We start from the raw sequence: 12,772 nt of genomic DNA, 5'->3' as shown, positions 1-12,772 counted from the left end.
AAAAAAAAAAAAAAAAAAAAAAAAAAAAAAAAAAAAAAAAAAAGAATGCAACTTCCACAGAAACACAAACTTCTAAACGGTCAAGCACACAAAAACAAGACCAAAATCTATCAGGGACCCTGGAGGGGTGCGATATCTATGTCCAATCACAAACATTTGCATCCAAACATGTACTATTGTACTTGAATATTTATGAGTATAAATAACAGTTTTACAACATGCATGAAAGAAAATGTTGTCGGTGCAAATATTTTTTAATTCAATAATTTCACTAAAACAGCAAATATTTCGACCAATCAATAATGGTATGCGAACAGAAATTTACGACAGCTGAAACACTTGAAGGTCAAAGCATGACACTAAACATTGTGCTGCATTGTAGATGCTCAGACAATGACAAATTATAAAAGCAAGAAATGACTACCAAGTTGAAGTGAAATTGGTCAGATATGAAGAATCAATTTGTTTAAAAAATATTTCATAGTTAGCAGACTCGGACCGATAGTAAACTGAATGTTTCAGCTTACACAGATAGCACAATTTACTTTGTTTCTTCGTTATTGAAGTGTTGCCAATGCTACAGAAGCAGAAGAGTTGGACTTGGCGAGTCACAGTAAAACTTAACACAGATATCCAACTTTTAGATCCTGCATGAGCATACAATATGTTTGGTATTTCTAGACAAGGATAGGGAAGGGCAATCAGAAGTCAGCACACTCACAATAAAACATGACAATTGGAACTTCAATACCTTGCCATATATTCCTTATTTTGATTCATAATTTCATACTCTTCAAATGCTCAAATAAAAGTAAAAGCTCAGGCATTGTTGTGTTGCATTTATCCAGTTATAATCTTTCCAGTTATAATCTTTTTACGTTTGGAAGGAGGGTGATCTCTGAAATATCCTTTCCTAGGAGATGTTTATTCTTTGTAGAACAATAGACAAGGTTCCTGAAAGCTGACAAATCCTTTTCTTCAACTCAAATAACATTAAATTTTGGTACACATGTTCACTTGGTCCCTTTATTTCCGGGCGACAATTGACATACCATCTATCCATCAAATAGTAGTGCATGGATTGTTTGAGAGAGGAATGATAAAATTCAAATTTTGGCTGTTGGCAAGAACTATACAGGTGTTTTTCACATTTCAATAAACGATTGATGATGAAAGTGTTAAGATTATCATAATCTTTTCTTTCTTTACAATATCTAGTAAACTTTAGGTTCTATTATTTTTTAGTAGGATGTGGTTGGCAGTAGTTTCTTTTGATTGATTATGTATGTAATTTTTAACAGTTAAGTACATTAATGTATGATGTATAAAAATAAATAACAATAATGGCCACATGGCAAAAGTCTTCTCTCCCCCCAGCGCAACTGATCTTGCCATGAAAAAACGCCCTTGGAAAATTACAATATATTGGTAGAGACCAGAAGTTCTCTCTCCTTGAACTTCTCTCTACTTGAAGCCAATGTTGAGAAAATTAGCATTATAAACCAAGGTTCTAAAATTTGCTAGGCGCTAGTCGGGCGCCAAACCAGTGCCTAGAGCCTAGACCACCTGAGCGGGGATTAGGAGCTGCTAGACGGATTCTACAGTGTCATGAAACTTGTAGTGTTTCTTATAATAAATTTCAGCCAAAACTTTGTTAAAATCCAATTGACACCTGGTTCATCCATCCTGCTTCTTCTGCTTAAAGCGGGTCAGGATGATAGACAATGCAAGAGAAATCAAAATAAAGAAAAAAATTACCTTTAGGACTTTGTTCGATTTTATTATGTATGCAGAAGTAAGTAGACAAAGAAGATGAGAGTGGTGTGTTAGAGCGAACGCAAACCAACAAATCATGGTTTTAATTGGACTTTTAATCCCAAAAAATTAAAAGCAAAAACTTGGAATTATATCTTGTGTATGTTTTATTTTAATTGGGCTTTCAAAAATTAAAAGCCCAACAAAATTTCCCAAAAAACCTCTAAATGCCCAGGACCCCTAGGCCCGCCTCGGCGCCAAGCCTGGCAACTTTTCGGTGAGGTCGGGCGGCACCTAGTGCCTAGGAGGCACTTAGGCGGTCACCTAGCCCGAGTTTTAGAACACTGTTATAAATCATCTTATATCGACCAATGCATTGCAAATTTTCAAAACAAAAGAGAACAAAAATGCATGACAACGACCTAGGCCAATCAGTACCCATGGCCAAGATAATGAAAATATTGGCTGCTATCCAAAAATAATGAAGAAAATGACTGTTTTGAAGGAAACTAGCATTTCAATTGATACTTCAGAAGAAAGATGGGTAGGAACAAGTTTACTTCTTCTATCAGATGGAACAACCAGATACCATTTGATATCCAACATTATCAATAGATGGCAATCCAGTGAGAGAGATAGTACTTGGATTGTTATTACAGATCCATATTCCAACCACAATTTAGATTCAAATCAACAAAATTCAATAAACGGTCATCCAATTCATCATGTTTTTCATTGAATTTCCCCGGACCAAATTCAGCCAACCAACAAAAAAAAAATGAAATCCTCAGCACTGATCACTACCAAACGCGCTCAATTCAATCTTATTACTTCATACATAGTAGCAGACCCATTAATTATATCATATGTTATATTTAGTAAATAAGCCACCATTTCATATTGTAAATTTAAAAAAACGAATCTTATTTTACAATTCAAATAGGGAAAAAAAATTTACCGTAAAAAGCTATACAAAAATTCAGGGGAAAAAAAAACGGACCTTACGAGTGGAAGAATCGGGAGAAGAGGGCGGAGATTTAACTGGATCTTCGGGATCTGCCCTTTCGGGGTCACCTTGACTCAATGGCACTGATGTGGTATCCTTCTCATCCGCCATTTTTTTCCTGATAATAGCTTTTCTCCAATTCGAACAAATTCCCGATAGAAATCTTTGGGAATTCAGAAGAAAATGGGATGATTAGAGATTATATAGATTTTACAGATCCTTTATTGAAAACTTCCAAAGATGAACATTGTACAAAGGGTTTGACAAGGAAGTCCGAGAGAGAAGAGAGTCCAAACTCCGGAAAATATTCAGATTTGAAAATTGATTTGAAATTGGTCAACCATTATTTATTTTAATTATTTTATGTTTATTTTTATATTTATATTATCACAAATAACATGAAGCGACCAAAATCAAATCAAACTGAACTATAACATGGTTTGGATTAAATTAATTTTAAAATTAATCATATCGAAAAATTGGTTTTGTACAAAGTTTTGCTAAAATATTCAATTCAAATTGACCTTTTATAAGGTCACGGAGCTGAGAAGCTCTTGTTTGTTGTTTATTTCGCGAGCATTCACTGTTCATCCACAAAGTTATAAAAAGAGAAAAAGAGGCTGTTATCTAGTGAGAGTCGTTTCGTTTGTTTGCCACGATGTGTCTATGGACAAAGGGACAAGTGAATAATCGCTTTTGGGTGTGTAGACAGTCCTCTACCGTCTATCTCGTTGCAATTCATTGTACCATATCGAACTAGATAGATCTCAACCAAACTGATTTTATAATTATATATACATAGATTATTTGATTTTTCAGTTTAATCTCATCACTAGTATTATGAAAAAAATGTGATAGATGTTACTTTATAAAGTTTAAGTTTGGGTAAATTGTCAACTCCTCGTACCCAAACTTGGGTTTGACGTCATTTCATGAGAAAATATTTTGCATTATCTGATCTACAGTAAAAAAAATTTTACACTATTTGTGCTCGCATGTCTTCACTGATGTGAAAATTAAATACAAATAATTGAATATATATAACATAAATATATGAGTTATCAGTATCTATTATTTTAGATTTGATACAAAAACAGATGTTCAGAGAATAAAATATTTGACATTTATGTTTACATTTCATCTATCTAAAACTGAAATTGTAAATCGTGATTTTGTATTCAATTTGAGTCAATTGATATCATAAACATATAAATCAATACTTTGATTTAATATTTGTGTACCTAAATTTCTTACATTAATACCCCCAAACATGTATAATAAAAAATTTTCTTGTAGATCAAAAAATACATTATCATTTTCTCTCTAACATAAAATATGAGATTTAAAGACAATTTACCGTTTAAACTTTTCAATTATTTAAATTGAAGTTGAAAATACACAAAAATAAATAAATATATCTCCATTTTTTTAACCTGATGAAGGATGAAGTGATTTTTGTTTTTTTTAAGATAACTTGTTCATTTTAAAATTTATATTTTTTGAAAGAAAATTTGTTATGTTACTTATTACTATCATATATTATAATTATAATATTAAAGAGTGGGTCTCATGTGAGACCGTCTCACACAAGTTTTTACCAATATTAAATTGTTTAATATCTGCATGTATATTGATATTTATCTATTTATAATAGCAAAATTAAAATTTTAAATTATGCTTAAAAATAGTCAAAGATTTATTTGAATAGAAAACTAAAATGGATCGTCCATCGAACCCAATCGAAATTTTGACATCACATTTTAGATGACACGCGAAGATTTATCGTCTTCTAGATTTATCGTCTTCTAGAACTCGGAGAAAAAGCCTGCCCAAATTCTCAATCATATAGCGCTCTCTCTTTGTTTTTATCAAATCCTGTTAAGATCAATCTGTTCTAGTTTTTCAGTCATTTTAGAAGTTTTTGAGCTTGATTGTGTTAAGAGTGCTCTGAATGCACTGTAAATAGTCAGTTTCATATCACCAGTAGACTTTGGTTAAGTCATCAGAGTTGCCTAGAAGTCCCAGCTTGCAATTACTGTTGCTGCAGCTGGAGTGGTTCTTCGTAACGGGTTTAATTGATCGAATAGATTCATTTCTTTGTGGAGAAAGATGAAAAGTCATAAAAGTATTAAATTCATGGATTCGTATCTGTATTCGGCGTTGAGAACCAAACATGACTCGAGTTCTTTCGAATTTAACTGCGACGAGGTGAGCTTGGATCATGGCTTAAACATGGCGTTTGAAATGGTTCATTTTGTCTGCGAAGATGCGATGAAGTTGAAGAATAGTGATCCAGTGAAAGATCTCCGATTCAGATCTTATTATTCTCCTGGTGATGATTCATCGTCAGTCGAAATCGCTGGCAAAAGCATGGTTGTGGGATCCGAAGATGATTTGAACTTCTCGAATACTTCGATGGACAATGTTTTCAACCACACGAAGAGAGCGAATTTTTAGAAATGAAATTGAATAAAAGCTTGAAGATAACCTCCATTCGATTTACAGAGAAGCTCGCAAGATGAGCTGAATGAATTCTCAACTAACTAGTAAAAGCACCAGTTGACTTCTTATTTATACCAAGTACAAAGAAGGAAAGAAAATGAATGAGAAAAAACGTATTTCTAATAAGCACGTTTTTACTTTTCTTCCAATATTCCCCCTCAAGATGGGGAGTGAATATTTTCAATACCCATCTTGGACAGCAATGCTTGAAATCTGCCAGGAAGGAGTGCCTTCGTAAACAAATCTCCAAGTTGTAATTGTGAAGCAACATGCAGTACTTTGATGATGCCTAACTGAACTTTCTCACGCACGACGTGACAATCGATCTCGATATGTTTTGTGCGTTCATGAAACACAGGATTAGACGAGATATGAATGGCTGCTTGATTGTCACAAAACAATGTCACAGGTGTGTCAATAACAGTGCACAACTCCTTGAACAATGCAATCATCCAGACTACTTCACAAGTAGCATTTGCCATGGACCTATACTCGGCTTCAGCAGATGACTTGGATACGGTTTGTTGCTTCTTCGACTTCCATGAGATTAAAGAGCTACCAAGCATCACACAAAAACCAGAAACCGATCGTCGCGAGTCAGGACAAGCGGCCCAGTCAGAATCTGAGAATACACTTAATCTCATGTCAGATTTGGAGCTATAAAACAAGCCTTGACCTGCTGTTCCCTTGACATATCGCAGGACAGAATACACTGCTTGTAAGTGGGCAGACCTTGGTGCAGAAACAAATTGGCTCAACTTGTTGACTGAATAAGCTAAATCTGGACGTGTGATGGTAAGATAGAGCAGCTTTCCAACAAGTTTACGGTACAATGAAGTATCTGTCAACAGCTCACCATCATCTTTACTCAATTTCAAATTAGCATCCATAGGAGTAGCTCGTGATTTACTCCCAAGAAAACCAGCTTCAGTGAGTAATTGAAGTGCATAGTGTCTCTGGCAGATATAAATTCCTTTCGAAGACCTGGCCACTTCAATACCCAAGAAATACTTCAAGTCACCCAAGTCTTTCAGCTTAAATTTCATATTCAAGAAGGCTTTCAAACTATCAGCTTCAGCTTTATTATTTGTGGCAATTACTATGTCATCCACATAAACTAATAAAGCTAAAAATACATCATCATGTGTTCGAACAAACAGGGAGCTGTCTGCATGGGATTGAATAAAACAAATCTGGAGAAGGGTAGAGGAAAATTTAGCAAACCATTGTCGAGAAGCTTGTTTAAGCCCATATAGAGACTTTTGTAACTTGCAAACAGCATTGGATGGCAAAGGTTTCCCCTGTGGTTTATAACCTGGAGGAAGTGACATGTAGACTTCTTCAAATAGGTCCCCATGTAAAAATGCGTTGTTCACATCTAGCTGCATTAAAGACCATCCTCGGATAGCAGCCAAAGCAAGCAAAGTTCGGACTGTCACCAGCTTTGCAACCGGGGAAAATGTTTCAAAGTAATCCACTCCTTCTTGTTGAGTATACCCTTTGGCCACTAATCGAGCCTTATATCGCTCTAGAGTCCCATCCGCCAAGAATTTGGCTTTATAAACCCACTTGCAACCTACTGCATGTTTTCCAGGTGGCAAGGGAACGATGGTCCAGGTGTCATTGCTTTCTAAAGCACGTAACTCATCAGCCATGGCTTGACACCATTCCGGATGTTGAACAGCCTGAGAAAAGGTGTGAGGCTCATGAATGGATGAAATTTTATTGACAAAAACTCTGTAAGAAGCAGAAAGCCGCTGGGTACCAAGGACTGAAGAAAGAGGATGGGCAGTAGAAGAAAAACATGAGGAAGAGTTAAAGCAATGATAGTCACGGAGATGACTAGGCTTGGTGTGTAATCTGTTGGAACGAGTTCGGGTTTGATGTAGGTGGTTTGATGGAGGTTCATCAGTAGGTAATGACATATCAATATGTGCAGGAAGAACACTCAGCGAAAAGAAATGCATAGATGGGTCGGGAGGAGAAGGTTGTTCTGCAAACGGAAAAGTTTGTTCATGGAAAACCACATCCCTGGATATGTAGACCTCATTGGTATCAATATTGAGAAGCTTGTAAGCCTTGTAACCCGAGGGGTATCCAAGAAATACAGATTTTATAGCACGAGGGGAAAACTTAGAGCGTTGACTCAAAAGAGTGGAACTATAGCAAAGACATCCTAAGGTTTTAAGGTGAAGATAGGATGGGTATTTCTTGAACAACAATACAAAAGGACTTTCGTTGGAAATCCGAGGAGAGGGAGTCCGGTTGATGAGATATACTGCGGTTAATACACAGTCACTCCAATAAGCCAAAGGGATGTGTGACTGAAACAACAAAGCTCGGGCTACATTTAAAATGTGTTGATGTTTTCGTTCCACGACGGAGTTTTGTTGTGGTCGTTCAACACATGAGTGATATGATAGAATTCCCTCAGTCTTGAAAAAATTGGAAAAATTCAATTCCGGGGCATTATCTGATCGGACAGACTTGCCTTTGGAACTGAATTGAGTTTGAACCAGTCTACAGAAATTGGGAAAAATCCCCAGAACATCAGATTTTGTTTTCATCAAATAAATCCAAGTATAGCGTGTGTAGTCATCAACTATGGTAAGGAAATACCTATATCCTTCCACACTTAAAGGATGAAAAGGGCCCCAAACATCAATATGAATCAACTCAAAAGGAGTATTACAGATTTGATTGTTAGAAGAAAATAACAACCTTCTTTGTTTAGCTAGATGACAGATTGAACAATCAAACTCATCATTGGGACTTATTGAATTGTTTTTAAGCAAAGATCTTAATACAGATAACCTTTTCCGACTGTAGATTTGTTTGAGGATCAACCTTCAGGACATTGGGTACAACATTTGCTCTAACTTTGAATGCAGGCTGTTTCTGTTTGTATTTTGGGTGGCTTGGTGGGTACCCATGCAATTGATAGCATTTATCTATGGTATGACCTGTATAATGACAATGAGAACATGTCAAATTATCTGATTTCCCACCTTTATCACCCTTACCATATGAAGGCCCTTTCACGGCAGCATTAATCGGTTTTGGAGACAAGATTGGATTACGATCCAATGATGAACCAGAAATATCATAGTGTATAGATCTTTGGCGTTCCTCTTGCACCACTAATGAGAAGATCTTCGATATTGCAGGAATTGGATCCATCATCAAGACTTGGGCACGTATTTGAGCATACGACTCATTCAACCCCATCAGGAACTGCATAACACAATCCCGATTCTGATATTTCACCCAATCCTTCATAGAACCGCAGCTGCATACCGATACTGGCTGAAAATCCTTCAATTCATCCCACAAAGTTCTCAGATGAGTATAATAAGTACTAACATCCATCGAACCTTGCTATAGATCAGTTAATAGCTTTTTGATTTGAAAAATTCGAGGCGCATTGCTTTGGTGAAACCTTTCCCGAAGGTCAATCCAGATTTCATGTGCGGTAGCGATATACATGAGACTATCTGCTATCTCTCGACTTACAGCGTTGAGTAGCCATGAAATCACCATGCTATTGCACCGGATCCAAGATCCATACAACAAATCTTCAGAGGGAGGACGCAAACACGTACCATCAACAAAACTAAGTTTGTTCTTAGCAGTAAGTGCCATAGACATCGCGCGACTCCAGGTATTGTAATTGTTTCCTGCAAGAGAGTGAGATACCAACACAAGACCAGGATGATCGCCATTTTGCAGAAAGTATGGGCTGCTCGAGTCTTCGAGAGCAACTCTCCCGATCTGCGAACTTGAAGCTTGAGATTGTGGCACATTAGCTTTCACCATAACTGGATGTAGATCTAGATCAAAACCTAGTGCTCTGATACCATTTTAGAAATGAAATTGAATAAAAGCTTGAAGATAACCTCCATTCGATTTACAGAGAAGCTCGCAAGATGAGCTGAATGAATTCTCAACTAACTAATAAAAGCACCAGTTAACTTCTTATTTATACCAAGTACAAAGAAAGAAAGAAAATGAATGAGAAAAACGTATTTATAATAAGCACGTTTTTACTTTTCTTCCAATACGAATTAAGCCCAACTGCCAAAACTAGTTTAATATTTTTTGTAGGCGATATTTATTAGCAGCAGTAGTAGTAGGCAAATAACGCAGAAGGATATATACATGAATCAGTTCTCCATCAATTAATATCATAATGAGTCCAGAAAATCCAAAGAAGAGTTGCAAGTTTTAACTTGATAGATTGTTACAGACTTCCCATAGATTTTGAAGTGCCTGAATATCTCATTTTATAGTTTAGTTTCGTATTTTATTTTATATTATATATAATTAAATGAATTATAATTTTCATGAATAATTTAAGAGCATTACGATACAAAATTTTAAAAATATTACCAAATTATTCCTCTCTCAGCTCAAGCTCGGCCCATTTACACTAAAATCATTTAGGCCCAAGCTCAATCAGCCCGATAAAACGGGGATGCCCAAGTAGGATATATATAATTTTTGTACATAAAATTATTAATTATATACACAAAAATACATTTAAAATTCATCGATTGAAACACAATTTTAGTGTAATTGAAAACTCAAATTATTTAAAAAGACAATGGTTTCTAGAAATACATGCTCTTGAAAGCAAAGGCAATATCAAATCCTTCTTCCATCACAATTTTCGTGGAAAGAAAATGATAATCAGTTAGGTCTGACTCCAAATAGGTCGAACCTATTGAAGCCCATTCATTCAGCGTTTTTATTTCAATCGGGCTAGATATTAAATCGATCTCAAATTTATGTAAGGCTCGGTCCAATATTTATCAGATCGAGTGGGTCTGGGCACAACTCAGACTCATTTGTCAAGATCCTAGAACTTTCATGAAACGTAATTGATGAAAAGTACCTATTGTAAGACTGAATGAATTGCCAAGATTTATGGTCGACTTGGCGTTTGGTATGCTTGCAAGTGGTGCATGGAGTAAACATCAACTGAAGAAACCTATCCCCTCAAGTTGGTGTAGAAAATCCCCTCGGTTTAAGGTTGACATTAATTATTCTACACTGTATCTTTGAGGTTGAACCATTGTTTCTTTCTTTAGACGAAACCTAGTGATTTACAAAGCATTGGCATCTTCGGTAATGTCAACGCCTATGTCGTTAGGTACTAGATATCGACCCCAAATGGAATGGACTGAGGCGCGCGACCGTGGACACAGGGTCGACTCAACATAGTGGGTGAAAATCAAACGTTGATTAGGACAAGTAAATGATATTTCAAATTTTATTTCGTGAAATATAATTTTTATATTAGAAAGTGAAGTCAAACATTGTAGTGGTGTTTTAATTTATTTTATATAAAAGATATGTGTCGTTTCAGTCGGTACTTACGTAGATGTACATAATGAGTGTTCATCATATCAAAACTATATACGTAGATATGATGAAATTTTACATACAGTATATGAACGTCATCTCAGTGGTACTCACGTAGGTACCCAAGAGATCATTTATATATATTCAATTTTAAGACATTAGGTTGTTTTCGGTCCTTTGCCTATACTAGGGAATTGATTAACGAGCTAAGGCGCTGGTAGTTAATGTCATACTATTCTCAACTAGTGGAAAATTGAATTAAAGGTTCTTCTTTATTTAGTTTTTGCGATAACTATTTTTTAATAAGTTTCATACGAGACATTCTTACGAACCATATTTAAAGATCCGTGAGACGGGTCTATCATTCTCATATTTACAATATTAAGTAATATTTTTGGTATAAAAAGTAATACTTTTTAATTAGTAACTCAAATAAAAGATATGTCTCACAAAATTGCCTTGTGAGACCGTCTCACTAAAATTTTTTTGTTCTTTAAAATACGAGCGAGTCTAAGACGGTATTTGGACAAGCTAGCTTACAAGATGTGAAAAAATGTGTAGTAAATAAAATTTTAAACTCATTTATAAGATGAGAAGTTTTCATATCATCACGTCCCATTTTTTAATAACGATGAAAATAAAGTCTAATAATACCAAACATTAAGCTTTATTATCTTATTTCGCTCAACATATAAACGACTTTGTTTTGAAAACAAAGATCTACAACTTACAAACTCCATAATTATAAGTCGTTTCAAACAAGTTCAGTCAAACACCGTCGTCTAATAATATTACACTGCTTTTCAACTTGCATTTCCAAAATCATTAATATCTTTTATATGAATTTTATGTTTTTATCTAAGTGTTAATAATTTTACTGAAATTAGAAATCTTCACTAGTGGATTGAATTTTTTTTAAAAAAAATTCAATGGAGACGCTATAAAACATGCGGCTGCTATAGCAATGTCAATCTTGAATGATACAATAAGTTATTCATTTGACTTTGTTTGTAAATATCTACAGAAGATCAGCCAATTCTTGCTTTTTGCCTTAATTTTTGAAAGGGTTGGCAATACACTCAATTAAAACAAGACAATAAAGATGAAGATAGTTGGGGTTTGAATCAGTCTTTCCCTATTCTTGGTGCTAATTAATTTTTGGGTTTGCCTACAAACTTTGGACTTTGACGATTGCAAGTGAAATGCAATTATATATATATAATTGTTTGATAATATCAAACTGATGTGTAAATTTCATTCTATATACCATAAACTAAGGGAAGATATCATATTCGACGCAAAAACTCTTATAAGACGGTCTCACGGATCAATTTCGTAGGTCGAATCTCTTATTTGAGTCATTCACAAGAGGGTTGACCCGTCTCACAGATAAAAATTCGACGCAAAAACTCTTATAAGATGAAGTAATACTTTTTATTATGAATATCGGTAGGGTTGACCCGTCTCACAGATAAAAATTCGTGAAACCATATCACAAGAGATTTACTTCATATGATACAACCGATCCACGTTCGAATTTACGATGTAATAATTGATGTAGTAAATATGTATGTTCGGTGTCGATAAATATTTTTGTCATTTTACTAAAAATTAAATTCGTAAATAATTTTTCTCCCAACACCGAAAAGAGATAAATGTTGTATATGGTCGGACTTGCGGTTTTCTAATAGGGCTCGGGTCGGATCCATGCTTTGAGGGGTGCATCAGATACTTTGTTATTGATATACATTCTCTATACTCTCGATTTGGTCATGCAGACTATTTAATTTTATTGTATAAACGAGAATTTAAAAAAAAATTGAAATTGAATTTTTTGTAAATAAAAATCAGGCCATCCGGTGTGCGAAACTTGCGCCTGACTATTTGCACCTATCGCGGTGGGTTTTCCTGGTTTAGGTTAGATTTGTAATGAATATTATTTTCTCGTATAAAAATTAATTTTTTGAATAAATAAATAAATAATGTGAAATCTATACAATATATATTTATACTATGATGTACAAACATACTTGGTTTCATTGATGGATAGTTTTGTACTCAATGCCTAATATACTTTAATTTTATTTTATAGTTGGGAATAACCAAAATAACCTAATACTAATATACTTTATTTTCATTTTATTT

General features: G+C 34.8%; 2 protein-coding genes across 2 annotated transcripts in view; both read right to left on the bottom strand.

Annotated features, from left to right (window-relative positions):
• LOC140974108 (protein FMP32, mitochondrial-like) overlaps positions 1-1,165 on the bottom strand; it is a 51,138-nt gene extending 49,973 nt beyond the window's left edge. The window contains exon 1 of the mRNA XM_073437355.1: positions 1,161-1,165. The gene's annotated coding sequence lies outside the window, so the exon portion shown is untranslated. The remainder of the gene's footprint in view (positions 1-1,160) is intronic.
• Positions 1-3,084, bottom strand: part of LOC140974107 (protein LIKE COV 2-like) — a 6,923-nt gene extending 3,839 nt beyond the window's left edge. The window contains exon 1 of the mRNA XM_073437352.1: positions 2,756-3,084. Within this exon, the coding sequence (XP_073293453.1) occupies positions 2,756-2,872 (117 nt within the window). The 5' untranslated portion in view covers positions 2,873-3,084. The remainder of the gene's footprint in view (positions 1-2,755) is intronic.
• Between the last annotated feature and the right edge of the window lie 9,688 nt (positions 3,085-12,772).

This window comes from Primulina huaijiensis, chromosome 3, assembly GCF_012295235.1.
Source record: "Primulina huaijiensis isolate GDHJ02 chromosome 3, ASM1229523v2, whole genome shotgun sequence".
Lineage (NCBI taxonomy): Eukaryota > Viridiplantae > Streptophyta > Magnoliopsida > Lamiales > Gesneriaceae > Primulina > Primulina huaijiensis.
The sequence above is the reverse complement of the archived record's forward strand: the minus strand, read 5'-3'. Positions and strand labels throughout refer to the sequence as shown.